The following is a 16,097-nucleotide window of genomic DNA, read 5'->3' on the forward strand; positions in this document are numbered from 1 at the left end:
TATGGGGCCTTGTGCTGCCTTCCTCTTACTGTGTGATCACAGGCAGTGTGCGGCCTCTCTGTGGCTCAGTGCCCCTGCTGGTGAAATATCTTACCTGCACCTCCTTCTCAGGTTATGTGGGACTCAGAGGAGGGGTATGGTGGGTTCAAGGGGCTCCTTCAGGGATGAGCACGGTTTAGAGGATCTATGGGTCCCCTAGAGCATGGGTATGGGCCACCAGGCATCCCTGGGGCTTGGGAGGGAGGCAAGGGCTGGAGAGAGGCCATGGCCTCAGGAGGAGCATATGGCCTCACTGCTTGTGACAGATAGGGGCAGGTGGGGCAGGGCCCTGAGCAGGACAGATCTGATCTTACGCTAGGTGTCTCTGGGCCTCACTCTCATCATCTGCACGTGCAGCTGAGGGAAGGCAGTGCTGCCTGGGCTCAAGCAGGAAGGGAAGGGCTCCCACGGCTTCCTCCCTAGAGTCCAGACTTCCTGTTCAGCCACATCTAGGGGTATGGGAAGGCTGACTGAGCTCTGGGCAGCAGGCCAGTCCTTCCCCCATTCCCTGTGTGACCTCATGGACACTGCAAGCCCAGTTTTCCTATCTGCTAAATGGGGCAAGACCTGCCCAGCCTCTCTTCCAGCTCATTCTTGGCTTGGGGTCAGGTAAGGCCTCTGGTAGTGCCCAAAGGACAGCCTCTGCTGAGTCCACCTGCCTTCAGTCCCCTGCAACACAGCCAAGGGCCCCTGGCCAATCCTACCACAGATGTGTATACATCGACCCACACTCACTGCACACAGATACAATTCCACAGTCCACATGAACCCATCTACCACTGAACCCACTGGTAAGGACTCCAAGTTGCACAACTCTAGTGGCGGCCCTAGGCACGTGTGTGCAGATCGTGTGCCCATCCGCAGGGACACAGACCTGCACACTGCTCCAGGGAACACACACGTATGTGAATGGCACCTGTGATTCTGGAGCCATCGAGATTCACACCCAGTCACACACAAAGCTGCATGCATAATGCACACGCACTCCCGTGTGCACCAGTGCCTTAGTACACAAGGCACATGCTCAAGCACACGCAGGTCTGGTGCAGGCCTGGCCAAGCCCCACAGCTATTCTGAGCTGAGCCTGGGGCCAGTGAGGTCAGGGATAGCCAACTCCCAGCAGGCCCGAGCTGCTGTGGCACAGGCCTAGGCTGCCCAGCTCCCGCCCCCACCCTAGGCTGAGTCCCTGGATCCTAGCCTAGCTTTGTGACTAGGGGGTCCCCATTTCCTACCCCCAGCTTCCCCAGAGCTAAACCTTAAGCCCTGGAGTTTCAGGCTCCAGGAGACAACATTCCACAGGGTCCTCTGGGCACTACCCCCTGCCTTGCTCACAGCTTCCAATCCAGAGGCCCTGGAGGCTGGACTGGGTCCCTACAGGAAACTCACAGGAGCTAAAAATAGTACAGGAGGGAGAAGCAGGGTTCTGCAGGCCAGCATTCACAGCACCATGTATGGAGGGGACACTGTCTTCCAGGGATCAAGGCTGGAGGACTTGGAGTCCAGAGCTCCCCAACTCCAGATATGATGGGCCCAACTGATTTTGGGGTGCAGAGGGATGTGGGGGCCTCCTAAGATGAGGTCCTCCTAAGAGCAGAAACAGCACTGGACACTGGGCAGTGCCCTGGGTTGGAGGCAAAGGCTGAGTTGGAGGCCATAGTTCCTGTGTGACCATAGGCAGGGCATAAACCCTCTATGAACTTAAATTCCTTACTGAAAAGCCCTCAGAGATGTAAAGTCCCTCAAAGATGGGGGGAAAAAAACCCATGTGGTGTTAGGTACTGATTTTCATCCTCAGCTCCTGGCTCATAGCTCCCATTGCCCTTGTTACAGTCTTTGGCTATAATGTGTTGGGCCTCAGGGCAGGCCCCAGGAAACGGAATCTCTCTGACCTTCTCCTGCCCTGCTTTCGCCTGCCCCAAGCCAGGACCCTTATCTTCCTGCACCTTTCTGATTGTGAATCTTAAGATTCTCCGCAGAGAGTGTCCTGTCCTGTACTCTGGGAGGAAGGAATGCAGATGTCATGAAGCCTCCCTAAACCCCAGGAGGACAGGGTTCAGAGGGCTTCCAAATGGCTGAACATGCGGAGGCTGGGTGGCATGCCCAGGAGGGTGTGGAAGCTCCACATCCCTTCCTCCATATCTCACCCTATGCATCTCTTCACCTGTATCCTTTGTAATACCCTTTACAGTAAACCAGTAAAAGTAAGTCAGTGCTTCCCTGAGTTCTGTGACCTACTCCAGCAAATGAAGCCCAAAGAGGAGGTTGTAGGAACCCCAACGTGAAGCCGCTTGGTCAGAAGTTCCAGAGGCCAGACTGGACTAGTGTCTTGGGGCTGGGTGGGTAGTCTTGGGAACTGAGGCCTCAATCTGTGGGATCTGACACTATCTCCAGGTAGATCCTATCAGAATTGAATTGGAAGGCACTCAGTTGGTGTCTGCTGCTTGGCGTTTAGGGGAAAAACCCACACATTTGATCACAGAAGACTTCTGTGTGGATGATTGTTGTGTTGGTGTACGTGCAGAGGAAAAGATACAGTTTGAGAGAGTTTTCAACTTTCAGGATGTTCGCCTTAACGTGGTGTTTAATACTAGAGAATTGGAAGCAATGGAAATGTCCAACAATAGGACAGAGATCCAACAAGGTTTTTTTCTTTTCTTTTCTTTTCTTTTTTTTTTTTCTTTTGAGATGGAGTCTTGCTCTGTCACCCAGGCTGGAGTGCAGTGGCGCGATCTCAGCTCACTGCAACCACCTCCTCCTGGGTTCAAGCAATTCTCCTGCCTCAGCCTCCCGAGTAGCTGAGACTACAGGCACGTGCTACCGGCTAATGTTTTGTATTTTTAGTACAGATGGAGTTTCACTGTGTTAGCCAGGATGGTCTCGATCTCCTGACCTCGTGATCCACCCACCTCAGCCTCCCAAAGTGCTGTGATTACAGGCGTGAGCCACCACACCTGGTCCTTGTTGAGTTTTTATACAGTGTAGTATCACACAGACTTTAACAAGAGTGATAATAATCATAATGACTAGCATTTAATGAAGGCTTGTGATATGCTGGTGCATGATACTGAATTTTTAAAAAAATAGAGATGGCATTTTGCTATGTTGCCCAGGCTGGTCTCGAACTCCTGGGCTCAAATGATCCTCCTACCTTGGCCTCCCAAAGGTGTGAGCCACTGCACCTGGCCCATGATCCTGAATTTTATCTGTTTTACAGATGAGGGACTAAAGCTCAGAGAGGTTAAGTAGCCCACCTGAGGGTTCACAGCTGTCAGTATGCTCATGTTCCAGAAACCTTAGTGCAGTTTTAAGCTTTAATAACTTCAGAAGTTAGGACATATAAAGCTACAAATTTCCCAAAAAAATGTTTTGAAAGTTTGTTTAAATTCTCTTTATGCTACTTTAGTTTTGTGAATTTTGAATGACCTGTTTCTTTTTCTTTTCTTTTCTTTTTTTGTTTTTATTTATGTATTTATTTTTAGAGAGACAGGGGTCTCACTATATTGCTTAGGCTGGTCTCAAACTCCTGATCTCAAGCATTCCTCCCACCTCAACTTCCCAGTGTTAGGATTACAGGCATGAGCCACCACACTCAGCCGACTTAAATTTCTTTCAGTCAACTTTGACTATCTTCAGAGGCACAAAAGGAAACTTAAACTTTCAAATGGTGCTTTTTTTTTGTTTTTTGAGACAGAGTTTCACTCTTGTTGCTGCCCAGGCTGGAGTGCAATGGCACGATCTCAGCTCACCGCAACCTCTGCCTCCCAGGTTCAAGCGATTCTCCTGCCTCAGCCTCATGAGTAGCTGGGGTTACAGGCATGCGCCACCATGCCCAGCTAATTTTGTATATTTAGTAGAGATGGGGTTTCTCCATGTTGGTCAGGCTGGTCTCGAACTCCTGACCTCAGGTGATCTGCCTACCTTGGCCTCCCAAGGTGCTGGGATGACAGGCATGAGCCACAGCACCTGGCTAAATGGTGTCTCTTATACATTTGTATTTTATACTTCTGAGGTTATTAAAGCTTAAAACTGCACTGAGACCCTTGGGGCACCCTGCTATTTAAGTTCAATCAGTTTGACTTTGAAGCCCGTGTGATAGTATTTGGCTGTGGTGGGGTCAAGGAGGATCTAGAGTAATTGAGTTGGTTAAAAAAAGTTCTGGGTACAAAAGTGTACCCAGTGTACAGTACACAGAAATAGTGTACAGTGAGATCTCAGCTGTGTTCAGGAGTCTGCAGAGAAGTGGAACCCACGCAGAGCAGGGGCCATCTCAGGGGACACCGGAAGATGCATGTGATTGTATTTTCTTTCAGATTTATTCACTGGGCTTGCCCTACTTCTTGATGGATGGATGAACTTTACAGAAAACAGAAATAGCTCTCCCCTTGGCTGAGCTGTGATTGGGAGCCTGTAAGCAGCAGAGTGCTACCTGTCCTGCTAAGGAGAGCCAGCACTCCCATATTCATTAATTCATATCATCCTCACATCAGTCCTGGGAGCCTCACCCTCCCCACTCCATGGATAAGAAACAGAAACAGAGGAGTAACGCTTTGCTCAATGCATCACTGACAGGCTCACTTAGTCCTCACCCTGTCCAGCTTCCCTGACCCCATGTCCCGAGGGTGACCTCCCTGACTGGTCAGTGTGGCTTTCCCTAGCCTGGCCTGTGAGCAGCAGCATGAGGAAGTGGGGATTGGAGTGATGTAACAAGTGATCTGGATTTTAGCAGAGTTCCTGTTTGCCTGGCCAGGGCATGCCTGGGGAGGACTGGCTGGCCCAGCCCACTCAATCCCCAGATTTTGCCTCCTGCTGTTGAGTGTTTCCTCGATGGGTCTCCTGGGCCACAGTCCTTCTCCAGCAGCTCTCGTTTTCCTGCCTGGCTGTCATCTCCAGGCCCTGACACTGGCAGGTGCCTGCAGGTGGCCCTCTGCTCCCTGCTGCAGCCTGCTGTGGTCCTTGCCCATTCATGGCATGTCCAGGCCAGAACCTCACGGGGCTCTGGAGCCACAAGGTCTCCCCGGTTCTCAGGGCAGGCCTTGCTGGGCCATCCCCAGCCTGCACAGACCTTCACCGGTGTCCCTGGTGATAAGGGTTCCAGGGGCCCAACACCTGGACTGCTTCTTCCAACACTCAGCAGCAGGACAAGAATGGAAGGAAGGAAGGAAGGAAGGAAAGAAGGAAGGAAGGAAGGAAGGAAGGAAGGAAGGAAGGAAGGAAGGAAGGAAGGAAGGAAGGAAGGAAGGAAGGAAGGAAGGAAAGGAGGGAGGAGGAGTCTACCAACTCCAGGCCTCCCCACTCCTCTTCTTAAGTCTTCAGCCCCTCCCCCAGGTCTGTACATTTCCTCAGAACCTCCTTCTGTCCCTCAGTTGTCAAGGCTCAACATGGGGTCAGGGCCAGAGTGCAGTGTGGGTCAACTTCAGCATGAGGTCGGGGTCCTTGCGCTTAGACTGAAGTCAGAGTCAGCGTTCGGGCTGGGGCAGAGATTGAGGGCAGTCAGAGTCAGAAAATAGTCTTCCAGCCCTTCCAGGGGCGGCCCACTTCTGTCCTGTGGGGCTGAAGATGCTGGCTTCTTCTGGAACTCTCCATAACACTGCCGGCTGGCAGCTCTGACCATACCATCTCCTGCTCTCCGGCTCTGGTGTCCAGGGTGACCAGAGCCGCCTCTGGGCAGGAAGCCAGGCCAGAAAGACCAGGACATCCCTGAGTGCCTGTCACCATGGCAACCTGCCCGCTCTGCCCCCTCCAAACTCAAATCCAGTATATTTTTCAAATCTAGCATGACAGAATGGGAAGGGCCTCCTAGATCAGCAGATTCCAGCCCCACCCCCTTGTCCCAGATGGAGAAACTGAGGCCCATTTGCAGAAGGGAGGGGGACCTGTTGATTAGGGACCTGGCCCCAGCCTGTCCTCCCTGCCGCCCACCCCCACCTCAGTGTCCCTGGGGGCGCGGAAGGTGGGGGCAGGGATGGGGAGCCTGCAGCCCGATCTCCCGGGAGGGAGGGGGCGGGCCCTCCACCGGAGCGATGGCGGGGGCGGGAGGCGCGGGAACCTGACACCGACGATGAATAAATGATGCTCGCTCACTACCCGTGGCCAAAGCTCGCGGCGACTGGCAGGGGCAGTGACCGGCGGCCGGCCCGTTCGTCCCTGGGCTCCGCAAGCGGCGCGGTGGCGCGAAGATGGCGGGGCAGCCGGGCGCGGGGACCCTCTGGGTGCTGGGCGGCGCCGCACTCGGGGTGTGCCTCGCGGGGGTTGCCGGGCAGCTGGTGGAGGTGAGGCCGCCGCGCGGAGGGGCTGGGGAGGCTGTCACCCTCCAGGCAGGGCGCTGGGGGAGAGGGGGCGCCTTTCTGATCCGGAGCTTGTTTGATCCCTTCCTCTTGCCCTGAGAGATCCAGTCTCCTGGGCGATGCAGCCCTGCCCCAAACCCTGCCAGGCTGTGAGAGAGACTCAGCCCCACTCTTGGGGTTCCTGGTCTGATGGAAGGGCACAGTCCCCGATTTCTGGAGCATTAGTCTGAACGAGGGAGACTCACTTTGACTTTAGGGATTCCCAGTCTGACTGGGGACACAGCCCTGCCCAGACTGATGGGGGATACTGGGTCCCCATCCTCCAGCCTTTGGTCTCACTAGCACGGAGGTGCACAGCCCTGGGTTTTCTGGACCTCTAGTCTGATGGAGCAGATCTAGACCCTGAATTTAGGGTCTTCTGGAGGCAACAGCCTCTATCTCCAGAGATGCTCCAGGGACCCCTGTCTAATGGAGGGGGAGATATAGCCTTAAGATAGAGATGAGGGCATTCCAAGTTGGAGAGTGGGGGCAGCAGGATGAGGAGACCCTTTACAGAGAAGCCATGTGGAGCACTAGGTCCAGAGGGGCAGGCAGGGCAGGACCCAGGGACTGGGGAGTCTGACTTGGTCCTGGTGATAACCGGGAGCTTTAGAAAGTTTCTGCTCAGGGATGAGTCAGGATGAGTTCTGGGTTGAAAGGAGGGTAAATTGGAAGCAGGCACACAGTGGGAGAGGTGGGAGGAGCTGCTGAGATAGCACAGCAGCAGGTGGAGAGGATGGCTGGGTGGTTGGACAGAGCCTGGCTGGAGCCAGGAAGGGTGGGGCCATCTGTAGCCTCTCTAACCCCCTTGTACCCCACTCCTGCTGAGCCTGAAAGGGGAGCCAACGAGGGAGCTGGCAGACCAGACCTAGAGTTCTGGATTGTGAGACCCGAAGGAGAAGGCCCAAGAGCCCGGGCAAGGGAGGAGTAGGGGATGCAGGCTGTGCAGGCAGGGGCGGACCAGAGGAGCAGGAAAACAGAAATGTAGAGGCAGTTAGAGGTGCCCAGGGAAGTCCTGAGTGGCAGGGGCTTGGGAACAGTGTGGGATGGGGAGGACAGAGCCATGAGGAGGTCGTTATTGGGGGGACACAGCCCTGAACTGGAGGGTTTGATGGGGACATAGGGACAGAGCCCTGAATTCAGATGTAGCCTGTCCCTGCTGTTGCCCAGAGGGCGTGACCATGAAGCTGGGCTAGAGTCAGGTGTCAGCTCCAGTGTCCCTGTAAGGAGAGCCATGCTGGCTTTAGCCCCATGGGGCATACTTAGGCCCCTCACAGGCTGTCCTGAGGCCTGGGTACAGAAACTGAGCTGGCCTAGGTGCAGACAGAAAGCTGGGGGCGGGGTTAAGTCAGTTCTGAGCCAAGGACCCTTCTCCCTCACCCCCAGGAACTCATCTTCTCCCAGTTCATCACAGGAAATTGCATTTGGAGGCCATCTGCCTGACATCTGCCTACAGCCTGAGCAAAGCCCTAGCTCTTCCCTCACGGAAGCAGCAGAGACATGGGCAGGGCTGGGGGCCATGTCACCACCCACCTCAGCCCTGCATGGCTCACCATCACCCTCCATCAGCCCATGAGGCCCTGAAGGAGGTGGGGGCCTCCATGCTCCAGAAATCAGACCCCAGCAGGGCCCACCATGAGGAGAAGACCGGCTGTTACCTGCTGTCGTCCACCCAAGACCCCTATCAGTGAGAGTAGGCCCAGCTCCACCCACATCAGGGCTGGGGCAAGAATGTGTAGGAAGTGAGCTGCCTTGGCTCAGAACCTGAGAACTTTGCCATGGCCCTCAGAGTCTTCCAGTCATACAACCAATCGGGCCAACACATTGGGCCTTAGAATTAGGGCAGCTGCCACCACCAAGCCCCTAACCCTAATGGCACAGACATGTCCCTGACCACACCCACATGCACGCCAACCACACGTGTGCCCAACCTCACACATGTTCCCCAACTTTATATACATGTCTGACCCCTCACATATATCCAGGGGACAGTACTGAGGAATGGTGTCATCTTGTCAATAGCTCACCCTGGCAAGGAGAAAAGAGCCTGAGAATCAGGTACCAATCCCAGACCACAGATCCTCTGGGTTACCTGGGACAGGTTGCTGATCCTCTCTTGAGTTCTGCAACCTCTGAAGGGTGGCATGCACTAGATGAAGAAGCACCTGGCTCATGACAGATGCCTAATCCATGTTTATGGACCTGGGGAAGAAGGACTGGATGGTCGAACTGCAGGTTGCCTTTCTTCTCAGAAAACCAGAAGGGACTACTCGTGTCTGTCCTTATTTGGTAATCAGGGGACAACATCTCGTTCATATGCCCCAGGGCTCTCTCTCCCTCAGAGGACAGACCCCTCTCCCTACCCCTCAGACACACTAAATGACAGACATGGGGTCATATCCATCTCTGGTCAGGGACAGATCTACTCAAATTCCACTCTGTGGGTCTATGTCCCTTCAGACCTAGGGAGGACCGTGTCCCCTAGACACTCAGGGCAGGACCATGTCCCTGAGACACCCAGGGCAGGGCCATGTCCCCTAGATACCCAGGGCAGGACCATGTCCCTAGATACCCAGGGTGAACCATGTCCCCTAGACACCCAGGGCCAGGGCCATGTCCCCTAGACACCCAGGGCAGAATCATGTCCCCTAGACACCCAGGGCAGAATCATGTCCCCTAGACACCCAGGGCAGAATCATGTCCCCTAGACACCCAGGGCAGAATCATGTCCCCTAGACACCCAGGGCAGAACCATGTCCCCTAGACACCCAGGGCAGGACTATGTCCCCTAGACACCCAGGGCAGGACCATGTCCCCTAGACACCTAGGTCAGGACTATGTCCCCTAGACACCCAGGGCAGGACCATGTCCCCTAGACACCCAGGGTGAAGCATGTACCTAGACACCCAGGGCCAGGATCATTTCCCCTAGACACCCAGGGCAGGACCATGTCCCCTAGACACCCAGGGTGAAGCATGTACCTAGACACCCAGGGCCAGGATCATTTCCCCTAGACACCCAGGGCAGGGCCATGTCCCCTAGACACCCAGGGCAGGGCCATGTCCCCTAGATACCCAGGGTGAAGCATGTACCTAGACACCCAGGGCGAACCATGTCCCCTAGACACCCAGGGCAGGGCCATGTCCCCTAGATACCCAGGGTGAAGCATGTACCTAGACACCCAGGGCCAGGATCATGTCCCCTAGACACCCAGGGCAGGGCCATGTCCCCTAGACACCCAGGGTGAACCATGCCCCCTAGACACCCAGGGCAGGGCCATGTCCCCTAGACACCCAGGGTGAAGCATGTACCTAGACACCCAGGGCCAGGATCATGTCCCCTAGACAGCCAGGAGCAGGGTTGTCTCCCCTCAGACCTGGGCAGAACTCTGTCCCCTAGACACCCAGGAGCAGGGCTGTGTCCTCTCAGACCTGGGGCAAGACTGTGTCCTCTAGACCCTGGGGCAGTGTCCTATCCCTTCAGTCCCCCAGGGCAGGGTCACATCCCCCTGGAAAGTGGGAGTGTCTGGCTGTGCTCTATTCAGGCTTGCTACAGCCACGATTCTGCCTTTTGGCCTCCAGGTGTCGCCGCAGCACTGCAGGCCTTTTATTTATTCAGTGCCTGTCCTGTGGACACTCTGGCAGCCTTCTATTCAGAGAGTGACTCCTAGTAGGGTAGGCGACCAAAGGAGGCCGCCTGGCAGGGGTCCAGGCCAGCTGGCAGAACGATGAGGCCCTGACTCCTAGCTCCACACCTCACCCTCGCTGGGGAGATGTGAGAGCAAAGCCAGTCAACCAGCACCCCCCAGGCCTTACCTTGTCTCTGGCCTTGGTCCTGAGACCCCATCTGCTTGGGTGGAGCCCAGGACTGGAGTAGGAGGGTGTGTTCGTAGGGGTCTTGAACCTGGCCAGGACAAGCCATCCATGTTTGCTCCTCCAGGCCTTGGTTTCCCCAAGCATCAACCACCCTCCCACTTCAAATCCCTGGCTCTGCTCAGTTCTCTTGCTCTAAATCTGAAACTTTCCTAGGTCTAGGGTGTTGGTAGTGCATGCTTAAGAGAGTTGATTCTAGGAGATTCTGATATGCTTGGGCTGAGTGTTTGCAGAGACCTGGGCCCTTCTCAGCAGGTTCCAGCCAGCTGGCCTCTGCCTAACTCACTCCCCTCTCTCCTGACCCACAGCCCAGCACGGCCCCGCCCAAGCCCAAGCCGCCCCCGCTGACCAAGGAGACAGTGGTGTTCTGGGACATGCGCCTGTGGCACGTGGTGGGCATCTTTTCACTGTTCGTGTTGTCCATCAGTGAGTAGCTGTTCCCTTCCCTCTCCGCCACACTGCAGTGGGAACGCAGCACCGCCTGCCCCCCAGAGGGCTCGGAGCAGCAATTCCGGGCAGTGCAAGTAGGCCAGGCACCCACAGGAGACCCACAGTGGTTTCTGGCACCTCCTGTTCCTCACAAACTCCCTGTGGAGGGCTGACAGGCCGGTGGTGACCTGAAGTGTTCTGCCGGACCCAGGGAGGTAGCCACATGGCAATTACGGTAATTACAGGGAACTCCACTGAACTGAGGACTAGGACGAGGACGTGTCATTTTTCCCTATGGCTGGCCTCCTGATGCTTTTCCTGCAGTTTGGCCAGCTTAAAGGCCCACACCCAGGGGCCCCAACAAAGCCATCCTCCACTAGAGGCTCCCCAGACGCCCAGCAGATGTGGCTCCCAGGCTTCGATCCCTGCCTTGTCAAATACCATTTTCCGGGAATGACTCACACCCGCCTCAATTAAAAGCAGGAAACCCATTCCTCTCCTGGGCTCTGGGAGCTTCTTGATGCAAAGTCACAGCAGAAATGGGCTTGGCCTGCTCCCCTTAGCCCTCCCTTCAGGGTGGAGGTCTGGAGGTGGGGAAGGGGACAGAAAGGCACAGGAGACAGAGGCCGAGTGGGGAGGCTGCCATGGCACAAAACAGTCTGACAGAGGTTCCCACGAGGCAAAAGCAGAGCGTGGGGGAATGCAGGCAGTAAAGGGAGAAGCAGCCTGCACCCCTGCAAAGGCGTCACAGAGGAGGGTCCTCTGCGCTGCAGACCGGTGGGCGGGTGGATGGGGTTTTGCAGGAGGGGAGGCTGGAAAGGCATTCTGGGCAGAGGGAATACTGTAAGCAGAGACTGGAGGAGATGCAGCCTTGCGCAGGGTCTCAAATGACCCCAACTGGACATTTGCTGAGTGCAACCTGGGTGGGGAGTCGAAAGCTGCACTTAGTCCCAGCCGAAGCTGTCCCGGGATGGGGAGCCCCAGAGAGCTGGGTGGTCGACAGAGAGCCCACCCAGATGTGAGGGGCTCCAAGGAACACATGACATCTGATTTGCATGTGCTTCTCCTGGCACCAGAAGTGCCATCCCAAGAGAAAATATCTGCCCTGCAGAAAATTCCTGCCCCCCATCTGAGCAAGAGCCTGTGCTTTGTTCCCAGCCGAGGCTGAAAACCAGTTAGGCATCTTCGTGGAGGCCCCACAGACAGACAGGTGTGCCTGCAACCTCAGCCAGGTGTCCAGAGAGGGAAACAGCCCGCTGCAGGGCTGGGAGGTCATCTGCCCTACAGGAGCCACAGGCACAGCCTAGGACACAGGTCTAGGGAGCAGCGGGGAGAGCGCTGTGGGCCTCAAGACACAACAAAGGTGCCTGGGGCCACATGAGAAAATTGCAGTGTCAGACCCCAGGTAGCACTCGGACATCAACCACACAGACCATCTCTAACCCCATTTCCTAGAAAGGGTAAGGGATAGTCCCAAGACGCCTGAGCAGCAGGCAGCACTTGTTACCTTCCATTGCCGGATCTAGGCAGTGGGGATAACACAGCTCCCTCTCCTGGGGGAAAACATTTTTCCTGCTTCCCAGTCTGCTTGGGCCTACGTGGTGAGGCTGTTATTGGAGCATCGCCCTCAAAGCCCTGCAGGAAAAGGGGATGGGGCTAGATGGGGTGCCCCTGGAGGTCTCCTCCAGACCCAGGGACTTATATCCCAAGCCTCTGCCTGGGCCCTGGAACTTGACCCAAAGCTCTTTGTGTCTCGCTTCTTTGAAAAGAAGCGACCAGGCCAGGCTGTGTGGGGCAGGCCTGAAGTAAGAGGCGGTGTTTGAGCCCTGCTCTGGCTGCCATCAGCTGCCCACTGAGTGCCTTTGGAAGCCCCAGCCTCCCAGGGCCTAGGATCAGCTTGCATGGAGCCTGAGTGGGCATGGTCCCAAGGAGGTTCCTGGTGGGTGGCTAGAAGAGGTGGCCTAAGCCAAAAGGGTTAGGATTGGGTACCAGCTTTGGGACTTAGGCATGGACACAGGTTCTGGAGAAATCCAGGACCCAGCTTCTTGGATAAGATCTGCTGTCTACTCGGGTCCACCCCCGGACAGTCAGATCTACAGCTGGGGTCCTTGTGCAGCACCCTCCTCCAAGTGTATGCCTGGATGCTGTTGGCTCCCCAGTTCATTCACTCTAGAGTCCAGTCCTGTTCCCAGAAGCAAAGGCTTTGAGATCATCCCATTCATTCATTCATTGATTTTTTTTTTCTTTTATTCTGAGCCTGGGTGAGACCTAGTGGGACCACAGTATTTGTCTGAAGGGGTTCTGCCTTGGTTGCATAAAATGACCCCAGAAGGTACTCCAGTCCGGACTACATAGATCTGATCCATATTCCCCAAAATAGACCTGGCTTATCCTCCTTGGGCCTTTCTGCCCCCAGGAGTCTGCCAGGAACTTATGTCTGGTCATCTGATTTATAATAGGAACCAGCTCCATCCCCTCCCCTAGGACTGGGGCCAAGGTGGTCAGGCTGTGGGGGCCTTAGAAAAATAAACTCAGTGCAGCCAGGTCCTGGCAACCCTGACCTGCCCTGCCCATCACTAGACAGGCCAGCTCCATGCCCTGGACCAACTGGCGTGGGTGCAGCTGCCCTCAGCCGGAAAACCACTCCTGAAATAACTCTGTCTGAGGTGAACGCCCCAGGGCAGGGTCTGTGCCCTCTCATGGGCTCCCGCCCTAGCCAGGGAGAGCCCAGGGATGTCCTAGGAGGCTGAGGAGGACACGCAGAGCCACGTCCTCTCATGACTGAAGCAGCTTTGGCCCAGCTCTCAGTGGCATGGGGAGGAGAAGCTAAGTTGCACACCCAGAGGCCTGGATTGGAAGTGCTGGATGGCCCCCAGGAAGCTATGGCTTAAGTCATGGTGCAGACCTCTGCCTTACCCTCCAGTGACTCTCAGTCTAGTCAGAAAGACCCTCAAGACCAGGACTGGTGACATAATTTAGCCAGGGGCCCTTCCAAGCATGGGGGCCTGTGCGGCTCCATGAAGTCAGCCCTGCTTAGGAAAGCCACCTTGGTCATCACAGGGGTCTTGTCAAGATGCTGAGCCTCCTGCCAGAGTTTGGTGGGTGAGACACATGTGGGTGGATGGGGGCGGGCCTGAAGGCAGGTGGGTGCCATTCCTGGGGTGTCTGAACCCCAGCCCCAGCCAAGCCTGCTCTGTCCTCCCTACAGTCATCACCCTGTGCTGTGTCTTCAACTGTCGTGTGCCACGGACCCGGAAGGAGATTGAAGCCCGGTACCTGCAGCGAAAGGCAGCCAAGATGTACACAGACAAGCTGGAGACTGTGCCACCCCTCAATGAGCTCACAGAAGTCCCAGGAGGTGAGCTGGCCCTGGCTCGAACCCTGCTATGCCAGCCAGTTCCTCAGTCCTGCTGCCTGGAGTCACCCTGTTCCTCCGCTCCAACCACAGCAGGTTCAGGGAGGGGCCCCAACCTTGCCCCTGGAGACCAGAGCACAGAAATTGGTTGGCATGAGGCAAATAGAACGATGAGCCTATTCCCCAGTAGGAAGAAGGAAGGAAAAGGCAGGGTGTAGGAGGTTCTGGGGCCCTTCCCCTCGGGACAGTCAGACCCCAGGACCTTGTCTCACCACCATCACATGGCCTCTTTCCCCTGCCCCACAGAGGATAAGAAGAAGAAGAAGAAGAAGGACAGTGTGGACACAGTGGCCATCAAGGTAGAGGAGGATGAGAAGAATGAGGCCAAGAAGAAGAAAGGAGAGAAATGAAGACATCCTGGACAGCTTGGGCAGCAGGCCCTGGAGCTCAAGCCGTGGCCAGGGTCCAGGAATGGTGGACTCCGAGCTCATTTGGGGACCACAGAGGCTGTGGTCATAGAGGGAAGCTGAGGCCCATGGCTACATCTTCATGGCCCCTCAGGGGCAGGAACCAGACAATCTAGTAGGTGTCCTGTCCCCCAGCCCAGACTTGGCTCCTTTCGCCCCATCCACATGGGTACTGCCTCGGCAGAGGTGGTATGGTGCCACTGTCCCTCTGGAGATACACTGCTCTCCCCACCCAGACCTGCCTCTCTCCCACCCTTTCTGCCAGGGATGGCGGTGGCTGTGAAGGAGTAACAGGATAAGGGGTTACTTTAGCTACCCTTTCTGGTGCGAAATGGCTGAAGTGCATGGGTCAGGGTGTGAGGCCACACCCAGACTGGCCATGAGGAGGCAGAGAGAGTCACTGGGGGACATTGTGGCAGCAGGAGGGACTCTGTCTGGCCAGGACAGCTCAAGGGAGTGAGTAGAGGTGGCTTGAGAAATGGAACCCCCAGCCCAGCAGACACCAAGCTCAAGGCAATGGGAGACCGTCATTTCACACGTTGTGATGAAGCTGAGGCTGCTGCCAGGCCCGGTATGAGGCCCAGAGGCTCCAGCTCGGGGCTGTGGGCTGCAGGGCTGGGTCAGGGGTACACAGAGCTAAGGTCGGTGGGCTAGAGGGTGCAGGAAAGAAAGCTGGGGTCTGGGCCCCTCCTGGGAATCAGAGTATATTTAAGAAGCCAAGGGGGACCTCGGGCTGTTCTGGCAGCCCCTATGCCCAGCTGTTCTGGGAGGTCCCAGGGCCCTGGGAGATCACAGCAGCGCCTTCCACCTGCTGACCATAACAGTGCCAGCTTCTTTGCAGCTTCCTCTTCTACTATTTCCCACTACGGGCACCTAAAAGAAGCATCTCTGACCAGAAGACAAAGGCCCAAATAGCACCTGGGGGAGGGAAGATGCACAGAGGTGCTTCCAGATGGCATCGAACAGACTAAGGCTCTGAAACCTAGGCCTGAACACTAAGGTCTCGAGACACCAGAGGTTCCTGAGCCAGGGAAGCCTGCTGGAAAAGCAGCCTGCAGAGATCTGTGAATAAAGCTGAGTGCCTTCTCAGAGCCAGGCCTAGAAAACGGCCTCCTGAGATGACCCCTCAGGATGCGCTATTCCTGGGGCATTTATGTGGAGGGTGATGAGCAGTCAATGATAGATGGCTCAGACCAGGCTAAAGCCCCCTCCCTGACCCTTCTCCCAGCCTGAATTAGGATGAGATAGAGGGAGAAATGGGAGCCAAGAGGCTGAGGGGCAGCTGCAGTCACCTGGGCCCACCCCGGAGGCAGGCACAGGACTCGGGAGGGACGCCGCCAGCTCTCTGGGTGCTGAGTTCACAAGGCTGCGTTCATGACTTTCAATAGACCTGTGATGGTCTGTGCCCAGTGCTGGGGACACAGAAGAGTCAAACCTGGCTTCTGACCTGGACCTGGATCATCATTGTACAGGGAGGACAGTGATCCAGGCTGATGAGGAAAGCATATATATAACATGGGGTCTTAGGAGCAGTGAGGGGCAGAGTGATGGCAAAAGGCCCCGCTATGGAAGCTGAGGACTCTGACACCAGATGGAGGCAGTTGACTGACCT

General features: G+C 56.0%; 1 protein-coding gene across 2 annotated transcripts in view; it reads left to right on the forward strand.

Moving 5' to 3' along the window:
- Positions 1-15,624, forward strand: part of LOC105480366 (transmembrane inner ear) — a 17,609-nt gene extending 1,985 nt beyond the window's left edge. The window contains exons 1-4 of one of the 2 annotated variants that reach the window (XM_011739067.2): positions 6,201-6,308; positions 10,543-10,660; positions 13,872-14,021; positions 14,325-15,624. In XM_011739067.2, coding sequence (XP_011737369.1) covers positions 6,216-6,308; positions 10,543-10,660; positions 13,872-14,021; positions 14,325-14,428 — 465 coding nt within the window. In that variant the 5' untranslated portion in view covers positions 6,201-6,215 and the 3' untranslated portion in view covers positions 14,429-15,624. Of the gene's footprint in view, positions 1-6,200; positions 6,309-10,542; positions 10,661-13,871; positions 14,022-14,324 lie in introns of those variants that run through there. The other variant, XM_071091566.1, reaches the window with a different exon arrangement.
- The last annotated feature ends 473 nt before the right edge of the window (positions 15,625-16,097 follow it).

This window comes from Macaca nemestrina, chromosome 2 (assembly GCF_043159975.1).
Source record: "Macaca nemestrina isolate mMacNem1 chromosome 2, mMacNem.hap1, whole genome shotgun sequence".
Lineage (NCBI taxonomy): Eukaryota > Metazoa > Chordata > Mammalia > Primates > Cercopithecidae > Macaca > Macaca nemestrina.